General features: G+C 36.6%; 1 protein-coding gene across 1 annotated transcript in view; it reads right to left on the reverse strand.

Annotated features, from left to right (window-relative positions):
- LOC137624549 (uncharacterized) overlaps positions 1 to 26,089 on the reverse strand; it is a 282,824-nt gene extending 256,735 nt beyond the window's left edge. The window contains exon 1 of the mRNA XM_068355438.1: positions 25,960 to 26,089. Coding sequence (XP_068211539.1) covers positions 25,960 to 26,043 — 84 coding nt within the window. The 5' untranslated portion in view covers positions 26,044 to 26,089. The remainder of the gene's footprint in view (positions 1 to 25,959) is intronic.
- Between the last annotated feature and the right edge of the window lie 137 nt (positions 26,090 to 26,226).

Raw genomic sequence — 26,226 nt, forward strand, 5'->3', positions numbered from 1 at the left:
AACATGAACAGAATCCATTTCAAAATACCCACAAACTCAGCCCTCATCTTCTATTGGAAGGTTCGTCGTAGCGGTGCCCTATTAAGGATGCAACTAATAATCACCCAAGCATCGCACCAAAAGATTCGACAAAAATTGACGAATTGAAATCTATTTAGGACACAGCAATGGATCTGGGTCAGGAGGTTAAACAAACCGTGAGAATTGTCCTGCCTCAGCCAGTTAGCCCCGCTCGCTATTTAACCAAGACCCTCCCCATTCCCACAGGACCCAGATGCTGATGTGGATGCAGTCGAACCAGGGAGTAGTAGTAATTGGGAGGGATGAGCTTATGGAACGGCTCCCCACTCTAATTCAATTGTGACAGTCTTTGTTCATATTGTAAAGATTATTGAGGGAAGGGATGGTGAATTAGTAGCTCTTCCAAATGGCTCTCTGCTTTATAGAATTTGCTAGTCCACGTCTAGCCCAGACGATGCAAAGGGAATCGCCGGGCGGGTTGGACAAAGAATTAGCAGTAGAAATAGTGAGGGGGCAATAGACCTTTACAACAGCTTACAGACTCTCTCTAATTAGTTTCTTCATGTTCTTCTGAAATTATAAAGAGTTACTAATGGTAAGACTTCGAGGAGAGGATGTTTTGGATGTTATAACATTTAAGAAACGAAATATGATCTTTATGAAACGAATTTAATTTTGCCATGAGAGATCTTTATGAAACGAATTTAATTTTGCCATAAGAGAAGCTGTGAAGTATTTCAGGAAAATTGAAAATATATTTACATGATAGTCACAAGGTAAAATATATGAAATTCGTTGTTCTACTGAAGAATCTACAAATACAGTTTAAAAAGAAAGAGAAAAATGGAGAGTTGTAACTTTATGGAAACAGAAGCGAGAAATAAAATCCAAATCTTGACAGTGAATGGACTGGAAGTCGCTGATCCCTGTAGTTCAAAGGTTATTGATCTACGCAAAGCAAATGCGGGAATCCTTGCCAAACATGTGCACCTCAACCAACATATTATTTCTTTGTCATCTTTATTTACCTTTTGACGCTTCCATCAATGTTATATTGCAGCTCAATAAACACACTGAATATACGCTATTGTGAAAAGCGCAGCCCTTCAAGTACCGTAGTTAAAATATATATAAATACTTTTCCTGGTAGGGTGTTATTATTACTGAGCGTCAATTTTACCTACATTTTCAATTGTATTCCAAGTGAATTATTACATTATTCATGAATATACGAGATTCAAAAGGCTAAAGCCCTCTGGCGGCACCTGATAACTAAAATAAACGTCATTTTTCGAATGTATTATTAACAATTTCATGCAATACAAAAAAAGTAGTAAGCACTCAATTAAAGACTGGTGGGAACAAGCTGCCAGTAGTAAGTGCCATAATCGAAAAGTTTCATGTAATTACAGGCCGATTATTTTGTTATACTATGTCCTGTTATTTCCAAGATAAACAATGTGTTCTAGAAAATAACGTTATCGAGAGTAATAATATTTACGAATAGAAAGAAGTTATCTATTAGGCTATTCCAAAGGTACATGTGATATTATAGCGAAAATTACCACACGTAGTGATAGAAATTATAGTTTGGCTCTATGAGCTTTCAACGCTAACAATGATTTGCAAATGATCTTTGGCTTTTTAAAATTGTCAATACTTAAAAAATTTAGGTTTGATATATATATATATATATATATATATATATATATATATATATATATATATATATATATATATATATATATATATATATGCATACATACAGTATATATACGCACATATATATATATATATATATATATATATATATATATATATATATATATATATATATATATGCAAAAGCAGGGAAGAATTATAACATACACCGAAATACATAAAAAATGAAGTAAATGAAATATACTAAAAAATAAGAAATTAAACCAAATACATCAAAGGTAAAAGATTAAAAAGAGAAGAACAATATCCTTACTAGGCGAGTTATTTGCTTTTCCAGTGATTTTTTTTTTCTTTTTTTCTTTTTGTATTCCAGGCTGTTTCTGTGTATTATTAATTTGATTTCCATCTCTATTATGTTTTGTGAATTATATCATTGTTTTTCAAGTTGTTTCTGTGTATTTGTTCTGTTTTGATATTGTTATTTTATTATGTCATTCAGTAAATTTTTTGCTTTTGATGTATTCGGTTTAATTTCTTATTTCTAAGTATATTTCATTCACTTAATTTTCTTATGTAGTTCGATGTATTCTTGCCTGTTTAACTAAATTTAATTGATTTAACGTAATTATGTCTATCCATTGATGTTTTATATATATATAAATATATATATATATATATATATATATATATATATATATATTTTATATATATATATATACATACATACATATATATAAATACTTAATACAAAATTAATTTAATAATCAATTTACTCTGCCTTGGTCATAGATACCGAAAGGGAAAATCTTTCTCGAGTGTCCAGCAAGAACCATTTTTCAGATTAATTATCCCCTTAGGTCTTTATTCCCGAGGCATATTGAATTTGATATTAGAAACCATGTTTGGCTCAACACTCACGTGTATATATACAGTAGACATATATATATATATCTATATATATATATATATATATATATATATATATATATATATATATATATACATATATATATATTACATATATGTATGTATATATATATATATATATATATATATATATATATATATATATATGTAAATAGAAATGTATCTAAATATATATATATATATATATATATGTGTGTGTGTGTGTGTGTGTGTGTGTGTGTCTGTCTGTCTGTATATAATACAGTATGTAAAGTATATATAAAGTTATTTAGGAAGAGGTTCCAGTCTGAGATATTCTATTTTCCTAGCTGCAACCAACTAAATTACAATTCATATAATGTGCAGCGTATATCTTATACTTTTTAAAAGTGCATGTGCATACAGTTTGCCACTTTGCGTTCCATATAATATAAAGCGAGGATAAAAGAACTCCAACGTTTACCTAGTCAAATAAGTTAAATCAGTTGACTATCTTAAGCAACGATCACCCTTACAATGAGACACAATGTACCACTGTGACCCTTTGTCACCCAAAGTCAGTTTTCAAGGTTCTGGTCACCCATCTGGATACGACGGTGCTTAATATGCTTTGAGACTACAGTAGAAAAGCATCCTAATCAGGGTCATTAGTAGTGCTTTAATAAGTAGTATAACTTCCTCCATATATATTCTTCAGATGATTTATTTATAAGGGATGATATTATCATCACTATTACTATTAGGCAAGTTGCAACCCTATCTGGGGAAAGCATAAAGCTTCAATTCCATGGAGGCAGTTGTTAATAGTAATAGTAATGCAAACAACAGTTGATACTACTGTCCGAGGTGGTATTTTCGTTTATGCAATGAAACACATACAACAGTAAGCTCTAGAATAATTGCTGTTGCCATAGCTTAACAGCAATGAAACCAATTATCCCGTTTGGCTTGACCGTGTCCAATAAACATGCTAATCAATGGATTGAAATACTCAGTAATTGAAATCAAGAATGTTAACCCCAAACATAACCAGTCACTCTTCACCCTCTGAAACTCTTATATCCACTCGTGACCCTCCAACCAAAAAACGGCAGCACATTCGCTAAAAAAAATTTGCCCAGTTCTAAAGAAGTGTCACCTGATGTTCTATCTTTGTACTTCCTCATTTCACGGTCAGCAACTGTTCTTTGATATGGATCTTGTGTAATCAAGGTGGCCAGCTCGGATTCTGCGGTTTATCTGCTGACCATCCAGGGGCATTCCTCTCTACACAAGAAAACCACCGTATTTCCCCCTTCGAGTCAGACTGCTGAACTGATATGACAAACCTCGCTGGCCTGACCTTTGGATCAAGGCCCCCATTTTCTACATCCATTGTCTGTGGTAATGCTCAGCAAAAGATGCGAAAGGGTCAATATCTAGAATTTACAGGCACTGTCTGTCTGTCTGTCAATCTTTTATTTTTTACACTTCCTTTAGGACCTATCATAAAAACTAGCTTTTAAACTAACACAATGTTAGCCATGAAGCTATACTTCCAGGTGAATTATTGTTTTCTGAAGTTATTTTAGTTTTTATTTTACACTACACGGAGTACAGGAAATTCATTTTTTTTTTCACTGTGATTTCTAAGAATATTATCATCATTACTATTGTTATTATTACTAACATATTCATCATCTTCATCATCATTATTATTATTACTTGCTAGTTAAAAAAATAAGATGCTACAAGCCCAAGGGCTCCAACAGGGGAAATAGCCCAGAGAGGAAAGGAAATGAGGAAATAGATATACTATATATGAGAAGTTATAGTAAAAAATATAAAACATCTCCAGATCAGTAAAAACGTCAAAATACAGAAGCATTTCAAATGGAACTTAACAGCGACTAGTGCAAACGACCGTGACAGACAAAGAAGAGTTCAAATCATTCTTAATTCTGACCGGCTATTGTTGCAACCTAAAGTACATATTCATAAACTTATATCATTCAGTGACAGCAGTGACCTGCAACAACCAGAAATACCCTCCAGGTAACGGAGAAGTGCGAGAGAGGGTAACGATACTTTGCGTATTATGCAAAACACCGAAAAAAACGAAGTGAAACAGGAAGCCCTGGAAACCATTGCACGACCTAGGGAACAGAAGCACCTCCCCTCCAGTTTCTCTGTGCTTAAACCTCTCAAGTACCGCTACTTGACACTGGTTGCGATAAATAGCTCGAGGAGCAAGAGGGGGATGTCGACAGGACCTTCTTCTTCTTCTTCTTCTTTTCCTCCTCCTTTCTGATCTTTATCCCGAGACAAGAGAATATAAGACTTCAGGAGTGTCCGTCGAGGATGACGTGCTAGTTTATCTTTCGATGATGGGTACCGTTTGTTCTGACCACCCTACGGTGGTACGACCCCCTTTTTACACCTGGACGAGAGGGTGCTTACCGAGGTCATCAGTCCAGGGAGAACAGCAATGGAGGCACTCAAATGAACAGGCATGTATGACTGTTAGGAAATACACCTATTACTTGATTCTTGGTTTGGTACCAAAACCATTTGGTTGATGGATATTATTATGAAAAAATCTATATTTTTCTGTTTTTTTAAGAGACTTTGCTCCTATTTTTGTTTTCTATTTTCTCATTGCTGCCGTTTAACTGTGTCATTAGTCTGCTTCATGACATACCCTAGCATCTAACCAAGTAAAAGACTTAATACCAAGCAATCAATATATCTTTTGGTACAAAGTTAGATTATACCATGGCCTGTTAACGTATTATGAATATTAAAGATCTACGGAATACTGATACGTGAAAAGATTATCACTAACAATAAAAGCCATATTATATAACAATATATTTATAGATTCATATAATAACCTTTGACAAAATTCCCATAACCTTTGACAATATTCCCAATCATAATCATAATTTGCGGGAACAATAAGCTATATTAAATAATTTCAGCTGGTATATAAAAACCTAGGAGACTTAGAGACATTCTAACAGGGGAAACAAAGATGATCTGAACAATGTAACATTGAAATAACTTCCGCAATCACAGGAAAGGAAACTTCATGGCAATGTCTAGTTTTGGCGGACAAAATCCAGGATCATAAATACCAAATCTTGCAGTAGGGATATGCACAGAATCAGTCAATCTTATCTTGATTTATATATATATATATATATATATATATATATATATATATATATATATATATATATATATATATGTATATATATATACATATATACATATATATACAGTATATATATATATATGTATGTATGTGTATATATATATACATACATACATACATATATATATATATATACATATATATATATATATATATATATATATATATATATATATATATATATACGCACACACATACACACACACGTGTGAGAGAGTAAAACTCGCAGGCAATCTGTAGTAGATTATAGTTTTCGAGTGTACTTTTAATGTATGAAGAAAGAGCGAATAGTCATACGTCTGACAATGCCACTGAGTGTGAAAAGATATATATATATATATATATATATATATATATATATATATATATATATATATATATATATATATATATATACATATATATGTATATATATATAGTATATATATATAATGTATATATATATATATATATATAGAGAGAGAGAGAGAGAGAGAGAGAGAGAGAGAGAGAGAGAGAGAGAGAGAGAGAGAGAGAGAGAGAGAGAGAGAGAGATTTTTCGCGAGTCCTAAACGGCTTCGGGAGAAAATCTTCGTGCATCTTCAAAAGGATTCAGAAGAAATTTCCATAGACTTAGCATGGAATTCTGAATGATTCCAGAAATCTCTGAACGATTTCGGAAGAAAATCTTCCTGAATCTCCTCTCCAAATGACTTCAGAAGAAATAGCCGTAGACTTAGCATAGAGTTCTGAATGACTCCAGAACGGAAACTTCCCAGAGCAGTTCTGAACGACTCCGCCCCGGATTCCAAAAGACTTCTGAAGACCTGATCTCGTTTTTTTTTTTTCTTTAAACATACCTTGCAACACCTCACGATCTGTATGTACTGTAGCTATGGAAGTTTACGCAGTGAACATTGGGAGGAGGATTTCACTTAACTCACAGAGCTCGTACTCAGGCGGAACAGGTAACTGACTGTGAGAATTTTGTTACAGCTACAGGATGAATTGGAGGCTATTCGGAACACCTTCATCTACAGATAGTTTGGATAGGTGCTGCCGAAGTTGGCGAGCTTTGAAGGATAATTTGCTTGTGGTTTAGCGACGATGTCCTATACTTTGGTTGCATTGGTGCAAAGCGGTGAGCGACGTGTGTTTCTTCAAAATTCGGCATTGAAGATAGAACATATCAGGACGGCATTGGTAAATATATTGTGTTCCTCTTCGTTGACTTTAGTATGATGGCGCATAGTGTATGCCAAGAAATCAATGGCACCCATGTCTTTACCCATCGCCCTTATAGGTAAAGACATGAAAGCCATCGATTTCTCCGAGGAATCTGACGAAACGAGGACAAACAGCACTGAAATGTCTCTTGAAATCTCGAAGGAGACTGGCGAACTAAGCAAAGAAGATCTTGAAAAACTATAAAAGACAGAAGAAAATAGAGAAGGAAAGCCTTTATATGAAGTATAAAAAATAGCCTTTAATTATAGAGGTAAGTCACCTAAAAACAGAGGTCAAATAGCCTCTACTATTAGCGGTTAGTCGCCTTAAAACAGAGGACTCAAAGAGCCTCTAGTGCTAGAAATAAAGTACCCAAAAATAAAGGTCAAAGAGCTTTTAATGTTAGAGGTAAGGGGATTAAAAGAAAGGTCAAAGAAACTCTAATGCTAGAGTATAGCACCTCAAAATAGAGGTCAAACACCCTCTAATGCTAAAAGTAAGGAGCCTCAAAACAGAGGTCAAAGACCCTCTAATGCTAAAAGTAAGGAGCCTCAAAATAGAGGTCAAAGACCCTCTAATGCTAAAAGTAAGGAGCCTCAAAATAGAGGTCAAAGAACCTCTAATACTAAAAGTAAGGAGCCTCAAAACAGAGGTCAAAGAGCCTCTAATGCTAAACATAAGAAGCCTCAAAATAGAGGTCAAACAGCCTCTAATGCTCAAAGTAAGGAGCCTCAAAATAGAGGTCAAAGAGCCTCTAATGCTAAAAGTAAGGAGCCTCAAAATAGAGGTCAAAGAGCCTCTAATGCTAAAAGTAAGGAGCCTCAAAATAGAGGTCAAAGACCCTCTAATGCTAAAAGTAAGGAGCCTCAAAATAGAGGTCAAAGAACCTCTAATACTAAAAGTAAGGAGCCTCAAAACAGAGGTCAAAGAGCCTCTAATGCTAAACATAAGAAGCCTCAAAATAGAGGTCAAACAGCCTCTAATGCTCAAAGTAAGGAGCCTCAAAATAGAGGTCAAAGAGCCTCTAATGCTAAAAGTAAGGAGCCTCAAAATAGAGGTCAAATACCCTCTAATGCTAAAAGTAAGGAGCCTCAAAATAGAGGTCAAAGACCCTCTAATGCTAAAAGTAAGGAGCCTCAAAATAGAGGTCAAAGAGCCTCTAATGCTAAAAGTAAGGAGCCTCAAAATAGATGTCAAAGACCCTCTAATGCTAAAAGTAAGGAGCCTCAAAATAGAGGTCAAAGAGCCTCTAATGCTAAAAGTAAGGAGCCTCAAAATAGAGGTCAAAGACCCTCTAATGCTAAAAGTAAGGAGCCTCAAAATAGAGGTCAAAGACCCTCTAATGCTAAAAGTAAGGAGCCTCAAAATAGAGGTCAAAGAACCTCTAATACTAAAAGTAAGGAGCCTCAAAACAGAGGTCAAAGAGCCTCTAATGTTAAACATAAGAAGCTTAAAATAGAGGTCAAACAGCCTCTAATGCTCAAAGTAAGGAGCCTCAAAATAGAGGTCAAAGAGCCTCTAATGCTAAAAGTAAGGAGCCTCAAAATAGAAGTCAAAGACCCTCTAATGCTAAAAGTGAGGAGCCTCAAAATAGAGGTCAAAGAACCTCTAATACTAAAGTAAGGAGCCTCAAAACAGAGGTCAAAGAGCCTCTAATGCTAAACATAAGAAGCCTCAAAATAGAGGTCAAACAGCCTCTAATGCTCAAAGTAAGGAGCCTCAAAATAGAGGTCAAAGAGCCTCTAATGCTAAAAGTAAGGAGCCTCAAAATAGAGGTCAAAGCCCCTCTAATGCTAAACGTAAGAAGCCTCAAAATAGAGGTAAAAGAGCCTCTAATGCTTAAAGTATGGAGCCTAAAAATAGTGGTCAAAGAGACTCTAATGCTAAAAGTAAGGAGCCTCAAAATAGAGATCAAAGAGCCTCTAATGCTAAAAGTAAGGAGCCTCAAAACAGAGGTGAAAAAAAAACTCTAAAGCTAAACATAAGAAGCGTCTAAATAGAGGTCAAAGACCCTCTAATGCTAAAAGTAAGGAGCCTCAAAATAGAGATCAAAGAGCCTCTAATGCTAAAAGTAAGAAGCCTCAAAATAGAGGTCAAAGAGCCTCTAATGCTATAAGTATGGAGCCTCAAATTAGAGGTCAAAGAGACTCTAATGCTAAAAGTAAGGAGCCTCAAAATAGATGTCAAAGACCCTCTAATGCTAAAAGTAAGGAGACTCAAAATAGAGGTCAAAGAACCTCTAATGCAGGAGATACTGCACCTCAAAATCGAGGTCAAAGACCCTCTAATGCTAAAAGTAAGGAGCCTCAAAATAGAGGTTAAAGAGCCTCTAACGATAAAAGTAATGAGCCTCAAAATAGCTCAAAGAGCCTCTAATGTTAAATGAAGGAGCCTCAAAACAGATGTCGAAGAGCCTCTAATGCTAAAAGTAAAGAGCCTCAAAATAGAGGTCAAAGAGACTCTAATGCTAGAAGTGAGCAGCCTCAAAATTGAGGTCAAAGAGCCTCTAATACTAAAAGTAAGGAGCCTCAAAATAGAGGTCAAATACCCTCTAATGCTAAAAGTAAGGAGCCTCAAAATAGAGGTCAAAGAGCCTCTAATGCTCAAAGTAAGGACCCTTAAAATAAGAGGTCAAAGAGCCTCTAATACTAAAAGTAAGGAGCCTCAAAATAGAGGCAAAGAGAGACTAATGCTAAAAGTGAGCAGTCTCAAAATGGAGGTCAAGGAGCCTTTAATGCTCAAAGTAAGGAGCCTCAAAATCAAAGTCAGAGACCATCTACTGTTAAATTAAGGAGCCTCAAAATAGAGGTCAAATACCCTCTAAAGCTAAAAGTAAGGAGCCTCAAAATAGAGGCTTAAGACCCTCTAATGCTAAACGTAAGGAGCCTCAAAATAGAGATCAAAGACCCTCTAATGCTAAAAGTAAGGAGCCTCAAAACAGAGGTCAAAGACCCTCTAATGCTAAAAGTAAGGAGCCTCAAATAGAGGTCAAAGACCACCTAATGCTAAAAGTAAGGAGCCTTAAAATAAGAGGTCAAAGAGCCTTTAATACTAAAATTAAGGAGCCTCAAAATAGAGGTCAAAAAGACTCTAATGCTAAAAGTGAGCAGTCTCAAAATAGAGGTCAAAGAGCCTTTAATGCTCAAAGTAAGGAGCCTCAAAATCGAGGTTAAAGACCATCTAATGCTAAATTAAGGAGCCTCAAAATAGAGGTCAAATACCCTCTAATGCTAAAAGTAAGGAGCCTCAAAATAGAGGTCGAAGACCCTCTAATGCTAAACGTAAGGAGCCTCAAAATAGAGATGAAAGACCTTCTAATGCTAAAAGTAAGGAGCCTCAAAACAGAGGTCAAAGAGACTCTAATGCTTAAAGTAAGGAGCCTCAAAATAGAGGTCAAAGCGACTCTAATGTTGAAAGTGAGCAGTCTCAAAATAGAGGTCAAAGAGCCTCTAATGCTAAAAGTAAGGAGCCTCAAAACAGAGGTCAAAGAGACTCTAATGCTAAAAGTAAGGAGCCTCAAAATAGAAGTCAAAGACCCTCTAGTGCTAAAAGTAAGGAGCCTCAAAATAGAGGTCAAAGACCCTCTAATGCTAAAAGTAAGGAGCTTCAAAATAGAGGTCAAAGACCCTCTAATGCTAAACATAAGGAACCTCAAAATAGAGGTCAAAGATCCTCAAATGCTAAAAGTAAGGAACCTCAAAATAGAGGTCAAAGACCCTATAATGCTCATCATAAGGAGCCTCAAAATAGAGGTCAAAGACCCTCTAATGCTAAAAGTAAGGAGCCTCAAAATAGAGGTCAAAGACCCTCTAATGCTAAAAGTAAGGAGCCTCAAAATAGAGGTCAAAGAGACTCTAATGCTGAAAGTGAGCAGTCTCAAAATAGGGGTCAAAGAGCCTCTAATGCTAAAAGTAATGAGCCTCAAAATAGAGGTCGAAGACCCTCTAATGCTAAACGTAAGGAGCCTCAAAATAGAGGTCAAAGACCCTCTAATGCTAAACGTAAGGAGCCTCGAAATGGAGATCAAAGACCCTCTAATGCTAAAAGTGAGGAGCCTTAAAATAGAGGTCAAAGAGACACTTATGCTAAAAGTGAGCAGTCTCAAAATAGAGGTCAAACAGCCTCTAATGGTAAACGTAAGGAACCTCAAAATAGAGGTCAAAGAGCCTCTAATGCTCAAAGTATGGAGCCTCAAAATAGAGGTCAAACAGCCTCTAATGCTAAAAGTAATGAACCTCAAAATAGAGGTCAAAGAGCCTCTAATGCTAAAAGTAAGGAGCCTCAAAAGAGGTCAAAGAGAGACTAATGCTAAAAGTGAGCAGTCTCAAAATAGAGGTCAAAGAGCCTCTAATGCTAAACGTAAGGAGCCTCAAAATAGAAGTAAAAAAAACCCTCTAATGCTCAAAGTAAGGAGCCTCAAAATAGAGGTCAAAGAGCCTCTAATGCTAAAAGTAAGGAGCCTCAAAATGGAGGTCAGAGACCCTCTAATTCTATAAAAGTAAGGAGCCTGAAAATAGAGGTCAAAGAGCCTCTAATGCTAGAGGTAAAGCACTTCAACTTACAGATCAAAGAACATATAATGCTAAGTGTCAGGCAGTAACGTAATTTTAAAGTAAAATTTTGTTGTTTTGCCTTTTTGCACTGATGGCTTTCATTTTTATTTTGTTTACAATTTTGTAAAGCTAAATTAAGTATTTTGCTGTTGGTTTTATATTAGTACATATTTGCTTTGGTTTAAATGTAATGTTTAATTTGCTTTGGTTGAAAAAGCTTAAGTTTTGTGGCGCCATCTATTGAGTGCATTTTGAAGTGCGGCCTTCCTCAGTATTTTTACTTCCTTGGCAAATTTTTAACTTTTATTTTTCTTTGTGGTGACTGGGAGTGTTGTAAGGAGAGGTGACTTGTGACTCTCCTAAAGTATTCTCGGGAGTCGAGTTCAAGGCCGTTGAAGACTCTGGAGCTGCTGATCTGCCTTGGATGATATATACAATTTGTCATTGAGCTGCTTCTTAATGTGGAAGGCAGTTTACCTGTGAAGCTACGTGTGAGAACAAGACTTGCAACTGTGATTCAAGTGATCTACTGCTTAACCTGGACATTGGCAGTTTTGTGTAGAGCAGGGCTCGAGAGCCTTTTTCATCTTTGATGGATATATCTACTGTATCAGCACCAGAGTGGTCTTGTTGGAGCAAGTAGGGAGGCTTCTCTCAGGTAAGAGGAACATCCCCTGTATTTTGTCGAGCCATAGACTGAATGTGTATATCCACCAACGGTTGTGAAGGGCTGTTCTGCTGATGAGAGTGACGACTTGTGACCATATTTTTGAGCAGCAGATGGACTCGTCTATATCAGTACCGGTCTGTGTCATAGGACCAATATATTTGTGCCTGTAACTATTGTCAAAGCTGATGAAGGTTTAATATGAGTGTTGTAAGATTATGTACTTTAATATTAAGGTTTAGATTGTGATATAGGTAGGATTATTGTTTCTTTTTGTATGTTCTTCCACTTCTTTCCTTTCTGTTTAGTAATAGGTTAGCGTGGTGGGTAAAGGCTTTTGGATACCTTTACATTAAAGATTTGATTTCCTCACTATGAGTAGGGTTTAGTTTTAGCATTAGGTGACTCATTGAGTTTATCGATGGCATTTTGGACTTAATCAATTTATTACTTTTTGTGGGCCATCAGTGTTAGTACCTTTATTGTTGTAATAAATATTGTGAAATTTTTGCCCTTGTGTCTTTCTGGTTTTCCTCGTTCCTACTGATTTGAGTTTTTGTCACTGGGTTTGTGAATAAGATAAAAGAACCCGTTATGGCTTCCTTCTAGAGGGAGTTCGTAACATATTTTGGCGACCGTGACAGGATCCAGGACAAACTCAATCGGTGGTGCGAGTTACCAGACTGTGCTCTGGGTGAGATTTTTCAGTATTTATTTTTGTTGTGCTTCACCACCTTCCTTCTTTTCCTTTTCATTATGTCTGATGTAGAGTTTAACCCTGCCGAATTTTTGGCTAATGAGAATTGTATTAGGTATTTGAGTGCTCTAACTAAAGGAAACTTGAAAGCTTGTGCTAGGTCGTTAGGCATTTCTTTGACAAATAGGGAATTGAAAATGGACGTATATAATTTGGTAAAGAATAGGCTGTGTGAACTTAAACAAACTGCTGATGAATTAACTAGTGAAAGCATGAGCGAGTCTGATGTAGAAGGGGCTCCGGGATTGAGTCTTTTTCAGGATCCGTCTCAATGTGGACTGATTTTTGAAGGGTATGGCAGTCTGCCTGATGGTAAAAGTCAGACTGAGGGGGTTCCTCGTACTGATAATGTGTCTCCAGCTGTTCCTACTCATTCGGTCAAAGGAGAAAATAAGCCACTAGTTAAGGATTTCCAGAATATGTTAGAACTAAAGAAGTTAGAGTTCGAGGAGTTTGAGAGAATCAGAGCTCATGAGAGAACGATGCTTAGCATGCAGTTAGAGCTGGCCAAGATCCAGCAAGGTAAGAAGTGTGAGAGTACCTGCATCCATGAAGATATTGGGGAAAAGTTTAGCTTTGGGGATGCTCTAAAACTTGTACCTTGTTTTACTGAGGAGAATGTGCCTGAATTCTTTAAGGCTTTCGAAAGGGTTGCTTCTAGGTTGTCTTGGCCTAGGGAGGTCTGGACAGTGTTGATTCAATGTCGCTTACTGGGCAAGGCTCAGAAGGTTTATAATGCCATAGAGGAGCAAGTATCTCGGGATTATGAGAAAGTGAAAGCTTTGATATTAAAAGCATATGATTTGGTTCCCGAGGCCTACAGGCAGAGGTTTAGGAATTTTAACAAAACCCCGAACATGACTTATGTGGAGTTTGCTCGTGTAAAGCAGGAGCATTTTGATGATTGGCTCAAGAGTCGCCAAGTAACTACTCTGGCGGCCTTGAAAGAGTTGATATTGATTGAGGATTTTAAAAAATCGTGTGCTAAAGATTTAAGAGTTCATTTAGAAGACTTGAAAGTGACTTCTTTTCCTAGAATTGCTCAGTTGAGTGATGAATATATATTGACCCATAAGGTTGGTACTGAGAACGTCAGGGGTAATTTCCCTGTGGTCAAGGGTAACTGGGAGAGTAAAAAGAAAGTGTTTGTTAACCAAAATAATTCTAATTTCCAGGCTTACTCTAACTCTAGAGCAAATTCCAATTTTCAGGTAAAAAATCAACCAAACTGTAATCCTAGTGGTAATTTTGTAGATAGGAATCCTGCAAAAACTAATAATGCTCATCCTAGTCGTACAATAACAAGTGGTGTGGGAAGTAGAACCTGTTACTGGTGTAATAAGACAGGACATGTCCAAGCTAATTGTTTTGCTCGTCAGAGGTATTTACAGAGGCAGACTACTTCTCCTATTGCTGTGGTGAATAATGTTAAGGCTTCTCAACAATCTGTAGAGAATGAAGAAAATGGTAACAAAGGTAATAAAGAGAATGATTCCCCCATGTGACTGTCATTTAATAAGTATATTTGGCCAGGTAAGCTGAGATTTGAGAAGGAAGTTATAAATATAAAATTTTTGAGGGATACAGGTGCTGCTCGATCTTTATTGTTAAGAAGTAGGTTACCTCTTAACGTGAAGATCGCTAACTATATAATTTTAAGTGGTTTTCCGGACACTGTTGTGTCGGCTCCTGTGGTTGAAGGAGAGATTGACATATTGGGTGTCGTAAAGAATATTAATCTGGCCATTGTTGATAAACTGCCTATACCTGGGATAGATGGTATCCTAGGAAATGACTTGTGTAATGTGGAGGGACAAGAATTGTTTCCCATTTTAACTTTAAATAAATTACCCATTGCTGTAACTACTCGCTCCCAGAGGAAAGGGCGTAACCTCTTGATGGACGGAGAGGATTTACATTTAGACCCTGTTCAAGTAGATGTAGCAGTAGGAGGGCTCGAGTCTGTAGGAAGTAGTGGTAGTAGTAAGGTAGTTAGAGCATGGAATAGGGCTGATTTTATAAAAGCTCAGCATGATGAATTTGATGTGGAAATAACTGAGGGGGATGATATTTCTAAGCCATGTTTTGTATCGGAGAGAGGATTATTGTGTAGATTAAGCCGTTCTGCTTTTATGGAATCCTCAGAGTATCATAAGCAGATTTTGGTACCTAAACAATTCAGAGACGAATTGCTGCAGTTAGCTCATGAGGATCCTTTCTCGGGACACTTTGGGGTAACAAAAACTTTTAAGAGATTAACCAAGCTTTTTGGTGGCCTAATATGAAAAGGTGTATTAAGCAGTTCTTGCGAACTTGTGTAACGTGCCAGGTCATGGGTAAACCTAATCAGGTATTGCGAAAAGCTCCATTAAAACCCATCCCTGTAATTGGTGAACCATTTTCTGAGATTGTCATTGATGTTGTTGGTCCTTTACCTAGAACTCAATCGGGATATATGTACTTATTAACTGTGATGGATAGGGCTTCTCGGTTCCCAGAGGCTTTCCCTATTAGGAAAGTAACGTCAAAAGCTGTCTGGGAAAAGTTAGTAGAATATTTTTGTCGTTATGGGTTACCTTGTACCATTCAATCAGATTGTGGTACTAACTTTACTTCCAAGTACTTTAAGGACAGGTGTGCTGAACTGGCCATTCAGCACATCACCAGTGTCCCATACCATCCTGAAAGTCAAGGGGTTGTGGAAAGGTTCCACCAAACCTTAAAAAGTATAATTGGCAAGTACTGTTATGAAAGGGAGAGTAGTTGGGATAAGGAACTACCTTATGCGTTATTTGCAATAAGAACTCACCCAAATGAATCGACTGGTGTTTCTCCTTTCAGATTGGTGTATGGTCATGAGGTTCGAGGTCTTTTAGAAGTGTTATTTGAAGTGTTGATTGGGGGACGAAAACAAATTCAAAATCTTAATATATTTTTATCTAATTTGAAAAATAAATTGAGTGGTGCCTGGAAGTTTGCCAAAGGTAATCTGGAAGTTTCCCAGGCTAGTATGAAAGCATTCCATGATCGTAAGGCAGTTAGTCGTTCTTTCGAATCTGGAGATCTGGTTCTGGTTTTAGATATGGACCCTGATAGTTTTCTGAAACCCAGATTTAAAGGTCCATGGAAGGTAATAAGAAAGGTGTCTGACTTTAACTACGAATTAGATTCTCCAGGTTCTACTAGGAAGAGTAGAATTTTTCACATTAATAGGTTAAAGAAATATGAAGGTAGAAATCTAAGTCCATTAAATATTGTTTATGAAATGCCATGTCCTCTAGCTACTGTATTTTATGATAACGTTGATGACCATGTACCTGTAGAGAATTTAAGAACTAAGTTTGGGATTTTTAATAAGGCAAATGTTTTGTTGGAACATCTGGATGAAGTCCAGAAGAAAGATTTGTTATGTTTGATAACAGCTTTTCCAGAAGTGTTTAGAGAGGCTCCAGGGCTTACTTCATGGCTTGAACATGATGTTGAGGTTGGTGATGCTCTTCCAGTAAAGCAGGCTCCTTACCGCCTGAACCCAGAAAAAGCCAAAGTAGTCGAGAAGGAGGTACAGTATATGCTGGACCACAATCTTATTCAACCCAGTTCAAGTCCTTGGAGTTCTCCTATTGTTCTGGTAAAGAAACCTGATGGTAATTATAGAATGTGTGTTGACTACCGTAGGGTTAATCAGGTAACAAAGAGTGACAGTTTCCCTCTTCCCCGGATTGACGATTTAATAGACCGAATAGGTAATGCCAAATTTGTAACGAAATTAGACTTATTGAAGGGTTATTGGCAGGTGCCATTGTCTCACAGGGCCCGTGAGATTTCGGCATTTGTCACCCCCAATGGGTTATATGAGTGTAAGGTGATGCCTTTTGGTTTAAAAAATGCAGCCTGTACGTTCCAGCGCCTTATGAATAGAGTGACATGCGGGCTGGAGGGTACCGAAATATATATTGACGACTTGGTGGTATATAGTCAGGACTGGAAAACCCATGTTGAAAGGTTAAGAAAACTCTTTCAGGTTTTACGAAAGGCTGGTTTGGTTGTAAACATCGATAAGTGTGAGTTTGGTAAGGCTGTAGTGACGTATCTGGGTCATGAGGTTGGTTTGGGGAAGGTTGCTCCTAAACATGCTAATATTGAGGTTATAGCCAACCTTCCTCAGCCGCGTAATGTCCGTGATGTCCGCAAAGTTCTTGGCATGTTAGGGTATTACAGGAGGTTCCTGAAGAATTTTGCTGACATCGCCCAGCCTTTAACTAATCTATTGAAAAAGAACACTAAGTTTTTGTGGAGTACAGAATGTGAAAAAGCATTTTCTAATTTGAAATCGGTATTAGTCTCGGAACCAATTCTTAGCTCTCCCAATTTTAATAAACCTTTTATTTTGGCGGTGGATGCCAGTGACGTGGGTGTTGGAGGAGTTCTGTTTCAGAGAGATGATGAGGGGGAAATGCACCCTGTATCTTATTTCAGTAAAAAGTTACTCCCGGCTGAAAGAAGGTATTCCACCATAGAGAAGGAAGCTTTGGCTCTGGTGAAGAGCGTAACCCATTTTTCTATTTACTTATCTAGTTCTCTCCAGGTTGAAGTGTTGACGGACCATAACCCGTTGGTATTTATAAATAAGATGAAGGGAGCGAATCAAAGAATTCTGCGATGGGCACTTCTCCTTCAGGAATATAACCTGGTCTTTCAGCATATAAAAGGAGTGGACAACAAGATCCCCGATGCACTTTCTAGGATGTGAAGTGTGGGCTGCTGTGCCGTTCCTGATTTTTTTTTTATTTTATTTTCAGATGATGTATAGGCTATTAATGTATTCTAAGGTTGTTTTTTTTTTGTGCAATCCCGGAGTTCCCTGTTTTTTCTTTTTTTTTTTTTGGTGGGGGTGTCCAGTTAGGTTAAGTAGTCTTAGTGTAAGTGTTTTAGTTGGTCATGTTTACTTTCTTATTTTCGTATTAAGGTTAAAAAAAAAAAAAAAATTTTTCCTGTTCAGTCAAATTAATTTTTTTTTTTTTCGTTGAAGGAGGAAGGTGTCAGGCAGTAACGTAATTTTAAAGTAAAATTTTGTTGTTTTGCCTTTTTGCACTGATGGCTTTCATTTTTATTTTGTTTACAATTTTGTAAAGCTAAATTAAGTATTTTGCTGTTGGTTTTATATTAGTACATATTTGCTTTGGTTTAAATGTAATGTTTAATTTGCTTTGGTTGAAAAAGCTTAAGTTTTGTGGCGCCATCTATTGAGTGCATTTTGAAGTGCGGCCTTCCTCAGTATTTTTACTTCCTTGGCAAATTTTTAACTTTTATTTTTCTTTGTGGTGACTGGGAGTGTTGTAAGGAGAGGTGACTTGTGACTCTCCTAAAGTATTCTCGGGAGTCGAGTTCAAGGCCGTTGAAGACTCTGGAGCTGCTGATCTGCCTTGGATGATATATACAATTTGTCATTGAGCTGCTTCTTAATGTGGAAGGCAGTTTACCTGTGAAGCTACGTGTGAGAACAAGACTTGCAACTGTGATTCAAGTGATCTACTGCTTAACCTGGACATTGGCAGTTTTGTGTAGAGCAGGGCTCGAGAGCCTTTTTCATCTTTGATGGATATATCTACTGTATCAGCACCAGAGTGGTCTTGTTGGAGCAAGTAGGGAGGCTTCTCTCAGGTAAGAGGAACATCCCCTGTATTTTGTCGAGCCATAGACTGAATGTGTATATCCACCAACGGTTGTGAAGGGCTGTTCTGCTGATGAGAGTGACGACTTGTGACCATATTTTTGAGCAGCAGATGGACTCGTCTATATCAGTACCGGTCTGTGTCATAGGACCAATATATTTGTGCCTGTAACTATTGTCAAAGCTGATGAAGGTTTAATATGAGTGTTGTAAGATTATGTACTTTAATATTAAGGTTTAGATTGTGATATAGGTAGGATTATTGTTTCTTTTTGTATGTTCTTCCACTTCTTTCCTTTCTGTTTAGTAATAGGTTAGCGTGGTGGGTAAAGGCTTTTGGATACCTTTACATTAAAGATTTGATTTCCTCACTATGAGTAGGGTTTAGTTTTAGCATTAGGTGACTCATTGAGTTTATCGATGGCATTTTGGACTTAATCAATTTATTACTTTTTGTGGGCCATCAGTGTTAGTACCTTTATTGTTGTAATAAATATTGTGAAATTTTTGCCCTTGTGTCTTTCTGGTTTTCCTCGTTCCTACTGATTTGAGTTTTTGTCACTGGGTTTGTGAATAAGATAAAAGAACCCGTTATGGCTTCCTTCTAGAGGGAGTTCGTAACACTAAGTTTATAGTACCTCAAAATAGAGGTCAGAGAGCCCTTGATACTAAAGGTATGGCACCTCAAAATAGAGCTTAAATATCCTCTAATGTTGGAAGTATGGCACCTCAAAATAAAAGGTCAAAGAGCCTCTTATGCTAGAGGTAAGGTACCTGGCCTATTCTTTGTATATTCACCCTACGTATTGGTTTCCTGCACCTTCACCAAAAACTGTGCTTTAGCAGAAACTGAGCACCAGCAGCATCCTGTGCCCCAACGCTCCAGTTATCTCCTTCGCACTCGCGCGAGAGGCAAAAAGAATGAAAACTTTTTGACAGGTTAAAATTGCCCTGTTCCCCTCTCCGCAAACGCATGGCATGCCCGCCGGGCAAAAAGGGAAGAGGCTTCACAGAAGGGTTCAAGATCCCGAAGATTCCATCTTCCGAGGCGAATCAAATTATTCCGCTGAAGAAAGGAAAGATGAATACTGTGAAGAACTGCAGAGTATAATAGGTGAGAACCTAGAGAGATATGAAAATTGTGATTAATAACTTCAATGCTAAAGTTGGAAGGAATAATCAAGGGATAGAAATGTGAAGGGTGTTGAGGTTCTTGGCGAAGTTGCAAATGAAAATGGGGCACATTTTATAAGTTATTGTTCAACAAACAATCTTGTTACTGGAGGTACTCTTTTCCAGCACAAGGAGATCCACAAATATACAAGGACTTCACCATGTGGCAATTACAAATATCAAATAGATCACATAGCCATTGATAAAGAGAGAAGGAGGACTCTGGGAAATGTAACAAGCTATAGAGGTGCAGTTATTGGTAGTGATCACCAGCTCCCCATTGCCACACAAATATCAAAACTGAAAGAACCCAACAGAAATGTAGATAGAATACCTAAGTTTGATACAACTAAGCTTCTAGAGGATGAGCACAGAAATCTTTGTAACTGAATGTAGGAATCGATTTACAGTCTTAAGAGACTTTAAGAGACGAAGTTTTGGGACATGCAGTTACAAAGAGAAAACCATGGATATCAAATGATACTTGGGATACTATAAAAAGAAGACAAAGACAGAAATTGATTTCTTAAAGTTTTCGAGGAAGTAATGAAAATTACAAGGCAGAGCATGCCAAGTATTTCAGTATTGATAGTGAGGTCAAAAGAAATATCAGGAATGATTGGAGAGAATATTTAGACAGGAAAGCAGATGAGGCTAACAAAGCTATGAATTCAGGGAGTGGCTTTGTTGTAGAAATTGCTCTTGGAATTATTAATGAAATCTCTACGGGATAAAAGAAGCATATACCCATCAAAAAGAAAGATGGATCTGTTATAACAAAAGAACATGAAAAAAGGTAATGTTGGATTGAACACTTTAGTGAGGTCATGAATCGGAAATACTAAGGGAATAATTTGGTTGATATACCTGAAACTGATGAAGACCTTGATGTGCCCATGAATGAATTAGGTGTGTTTGAAGTCGAAGCTATTCTTAAAAAAAAACTCTAAAGATGGAAAGCCCCTGGATACGAAGGAATAACTGCTGAGATGATATTGCTTGAAAACGAAGTGACTCCCAGATTACCTACAAGATTATTTTGTAGAATGTGGCATGAAGAGGCAAAGCCTTATGTATGGGAGGTAGGAGTGCTGGTGAAAATGACAAAAAAAGATCTGACTGATTGCAATCATTACAGAGGCATTACACTTGCGTCAGCTGTCATGAAAATGTATACTGTAGAATGCTCATTCTAAAGAGACTAGAGAGAAAGATTGATGAAAAGTTGAGAGATGAACAAGCAGGATTTAGAAAAGGTAGAAGTTGTACTGACCAAATTTTCATTTAAGACATGTGGTACAGCAATATGTATTATATAGAATTCCACTTTTGATGGTATATGTGGGCTATGAAAAAGCTTTTGATTATGTGCTCTAGCAAATTTTGTGGAGAGTCCTGCGACATTATGGAGTTCCTCTCAAATATGTAAATTCAATTGTCTGTTCATAAGCATAGCAAATGCAAAGTTAATGTTAGTGGCGTCTTATCAGACGAATTTCCAGTGAAAAGTGGAGTACTCTAAGGGAATGTGTTGTTACCTATGTTGTTTATCCTCCTCATAGATTTTGTAATGCATAGATCGGTTGGGGATGGTGGAGAAGGATTGGACTGGATTAGTAACAGAAAATTAGCAGACCTAGAGTATGCTGATGACGCTGTCCTAATTAGCAGAACACCACAGGGCTTGGAAAGCTTGCTTACCAGAATGCATAAAAAATCACATGAGGTTGGGCTCGAGATAAATAAAAGAAAGACAGACGATGAGAACGGAATATGCAATGGAAGATAAAATATCTTTGGAAGGATAAAGGATTAATGAGGTAGAATTATTTAAATATTCAGGAACTATGATATCTAATATAGGAGCTTTAGAATTTGAGTTTAATGAAAGATTGAAAAAAGCAAATCAGAGGATGGCTAGGTTAAGTCAAATTTGGAAATCAGGTCGCCTAAAATTACATACAATAACCAGGCTATATATCAGTTTAGTGAGATCGGTGTTACTGTATGGTCGTGAATCTTGATATAAAAATAAAACTAATTTTGTAGATTTGAGAACAAAGCCCTCAGAAGAATATTGTGTGTTAAATGACAGGACAGGATTAGAAATGAAACTAAGAGAGACTACTCGAGCGCCACATGTGGATGACATCATGGTGAGGGGTAGATGGAGATGGTTTGGGGATGCTCTTTGTCCTCCCTAAGAGACATTAGTTCACCAAACTTCAAACTGGCCTCCACAAGGCACTAGAAGAGTTGGAAGACTCAGGACTATAAAGCATGAAGTAGGATTTTGTGATTGGAGAAGTATTGAATTAAAAGCTGAAGATAGAGACGACTAGCGAAATCTAATTGAGGCCCTTTGCGTCAATAGGCGTGGGAGGAGATGATGATGATGGTATGTGGGCAGTGGCTTCAAGCATCTAGCTCAAGGCGAGTCACTTAGCCTCCTTCTTCCTCTAAAAACCCTTTTGTTGCTCTACCAATGCAAAACAATGGACGATCCTCAATATCTTCCAAAATAATTTGAATTTCTTTTTTATTTCTTTTATTTTAGGTATAAATAAATCCTTATCATTCACTATCGGGACTATCCTAGCAGTTCAATTATCAATATTTATTACCCTGGTCAATTTAGATTTTTTTGTATTTACGTTAGTGTTTGCAGACATTTTTTCTTAAAGAATCGAGAGATATTTGGTTGCTTTGTATTTCCATGATTTGTCATGTTTCTATCTCTTTCTTAGTGTTTTTCCTTTTATTTTTCTTCATTTCATCTTTTTTTCTTAAATCTTCGTTGTATCCCTTTCTTTTGTAGGTAAAAGTAACTCTTTGATGGCTCGTTCATAGTATAAGGTAACAATGATAAGAATAAAATGGATAGGTACAACTTAGGACGAATATTGTTTATGGGATCAGCTTTGCCCCTCCATGATGTATCTATCATGCTGTTCACTCTAATGTTGCTCCATTTAACACCATATCAAAAAGGCAACATGACAGTTATCAACATGGAAATTAGCAGGAACAGTTAAAATATATTCTATTTCAATTCCTGAAATTTTCATTTGGATATGTAAATTATTATAGGAACAATGTATATAGTAGAGTTTTTTTTTTAGATATTTCTAGCATTTGGGTTGACACCCCTCTCGAGGATGTTACCACGTTTTGGTCAATCTTTTTGAAGGTTTCACCCCTTGAGTGTCAACAGCTTTAAGAGTGTCCCCAGTATTAAATAACTTTTTGAAAATCATATCATAAACATCGAGCTAGAAAGAAACTTTTCTTTTCTCATGTCTCTCAGGGTGTCACTCACTTTTACTGCACCCCTTATGTCTTATTTTGAATTTTTATGATTACATATATGCATATTTATACATTAAAGTATATTTGTTTGCTCGGATACAAAGTTTGATTTACATATTCATATAGTAAGGCAAAATTGGACAGTTTTCAAAACCCTGGTCAGCCAAAATTGGACAGGAAAACTTCTCACTTTTTTCTTAGCGAGGCAAAATTGGACAATCTTGGATTACGGACACAAAATTTATGTTAGTCTATAATTTTTTTCTAGCATATTTATATTGATAGGGACCATAAATTGTCATAGTTTGCCCAACTGAGCGTTGGCGCTTAATGGAGATACAGATGTGTCCAAAATTGCCTCACTGTCCAAAATTGCCTCCCCTCTGAGATATTTTTTTTATTACTGTAATACGAGAATTTCTAATTCTTTGATGATTATGAAACAAGCCATTTTTATAGATGAGACCTCCCTCTCTTGAAAATATGTTTGGTATTTGGTCATGAATTATCAATATAGATTTTGTACAGAGGTTACTAAAAAGGTGTCCAAAATTGCCTCGCCCTACTATACTGTCTAGTCAGTCAAAAGACCCAAAAATCTCTAGCGGTAGTATCTCGCCTGGTGGCTGGTGCCCTGGCCAATCTCCTCCCTACCTTTATTTATATATATATAAATATATATATATATATATATGTATATATATATATATATATATATATATATATACATATATATATGCATACATATACTGTATATATAAATAAATTGAGCCACTTTTCCAAACAGGGTGTTGAATCTACAAACAGCAAGTTACTTGAATCCTGGATAAACTCCCTCGTAAACTTCAATATTAATCGCTTGGAGAAAAAAAAAACACCTGAAGTTTCGTCAGCAGCTAATTAAACAAACCACAACTTCCCAACCCCAACCCCCTTACAATGCTGTTATTCAGTCCTATATTTTGAGCAATCTTGCGTTCCCGGGATATCAAATCCCTTGCTTACTTGCCTTTCACACATCCAAGGTCTATATATATCTGGACCGTGCACACATCCAACCCTTTACTCGGTCTTTAAGCCCCAGAACTATTCAGTAGACTATGTCGCTATTCCCAATCGTATTATTATTATTATTATTATTATTATTATTATTATTATTATTATCACTTGCTAAACTACAACCCTAGTTGGAAAAGCAGGATGCTATAAGCCAGGCGCTCAACAGGGAAAATAGCTCCGTGGGGAAAAGAAACAAGGAAAACTAAAATGTAACATTAAAATAAATATTTCCTATATAAACAATAAAAACTTTAACAAAACAAGAGAAAGAGAAATAAGATAAACAGTGTGCCCGAGTGTACCATCAAGCAAGAGAAATCTAACCCAAGACAGTGGAAGACCATGGTACAGAGGCTATGGCACCAACCAATACTAGAGAGCAATGGTTTGATTTTGAAGTATGCTTCTCTTAAAAGAGCTGCTTACCATAGCTAAAGAGTCTCTTCTACCCTTACCAAGAGGAAAGTGGCCACTAAAGAATTAGAGTGCAGTAATTAACCCCTTGAGAGAAGAAGAAGTGTTTGGTAATCTGTGTTGTCAGGTGTATGCGGACAGAGGAGAATATGCAAAGAATAGGCCAGATTATTCGGTGTATGTGTAAGCAAAGTGAAAATGAACCGTAACCAGAGAGAAGGATTCAATGGCCAATCAAAGGACCCCATAACTCTCTAGCAGTAGTATCTCCACGGGTGGCTGGTGCCGTGGCCAACCTGTCCGGTGCACATAACTAAAGTAACTAAGCCAAATGCTTAATTAGATCATTAAAGTTATATAGAATATTCCTGTAAAATACTTATTTCTAAATATCACAATTCTCAGATTTGAGATAGTTTTATCTAAGAATTTGCAATACAAGAATTATCTTATTCAAACAAGAGTACTTTTGATATATTTTCAAAAAATGCAATTTTTTCATAAGCTCAATTTCAACGCAAGATAAATCTATGTATTCTCATTTAGAAAAGCTATTCATGAATTCTACATGATCTGCCCTATGTAACATAGTACACAGAACTACAATCTATTTTTAAACGAGGGGCTATCTAACGGAAATTTAACACTGAAACCAAATTATCAAATTCATGAATGTGTTTTCCTTAGACATGTATGTTTCTATTAATAAGATATAGTCTTAGTACTATAAGTAAAATATTCAGCTTGATATTCAAATTCAAAATCAAAATGTTAAAAAACGTTCCACTTATTAAAAATGATCCGATATACAAAGCCTCTGTTCTAAAAAATTAAGGTTAAGGCCGTGATTATGGCATCCTAGGTTAGGTTAGGTTAAGTTTAAGAGCTGAGGTGAGATACGGGTTTTGTGGTGTTTTCATGTTTCGGATAACTGTTTAGTTTTGGACTTTGGATTTAATTCCAAACCAATCAATTTCTGGTACAAACGGATATCAAAGTCATTTGGAAATGAAAATCCAACTGTAAAACCACAAAAACCCAACTTGACAACCGGCGCTTGGGTAAACTTTTCCGACAAAACTAGCCGTCTTTAAGTAGCCTATATAACCTCGTACGTCTTTTCAACGATGAGCAAGATCTGTCCACACAATATGTTACATGAATAGTTAGGGATATTCTGATCTCTACATTCCTATTGCTACTACACTTAAATCCCACTATAATATATTGAAAATATGAGACACGTTGCCAATAGCGAATCTACAGTACTTCCCAGTTCTGTCCAAGGTATAAAGATTACGAGTAAGCTTTAAACTGTGACTACACCAAATACTAGATAAGTAGATCTAAGTACTCGTTGCTTACCTGTAAAACGTCATCCCATTTCGTACTGAAGAAATCTTGTGTCCATTTTTGTCCCTTAAATACAGCACAACAAACTAATGTCATTCAAACAAAAGAAAAACACTTAGGTGATGACCACCATGCACTACAAGATTTATTAGTGGCGGGCCAAGAGGTCGGAGCGCCGCTCTAGCGGTGGTACAGCAAACTAAATAGTCCTGTTATAACAACACAGTTAGTGTCCATATAGTAACTTTACAATCGAGCTCTACATATACGTATTTCTGA

Source organism: Palaemon carinicauda, chromosome 31, assembly GCF_036898095.1.
Source record: "Palaemon carinicauda isolate YSFRI2023 chromosome 31, ASM3689809v2, whole genome shotgun sequence".
Lineage (NCBI taxonomy): Eukaryota > Metazoa > Arthropoda > Malacostraca > Decapoda > Palaemonidae > Palaemon > Palaemon carinicauda.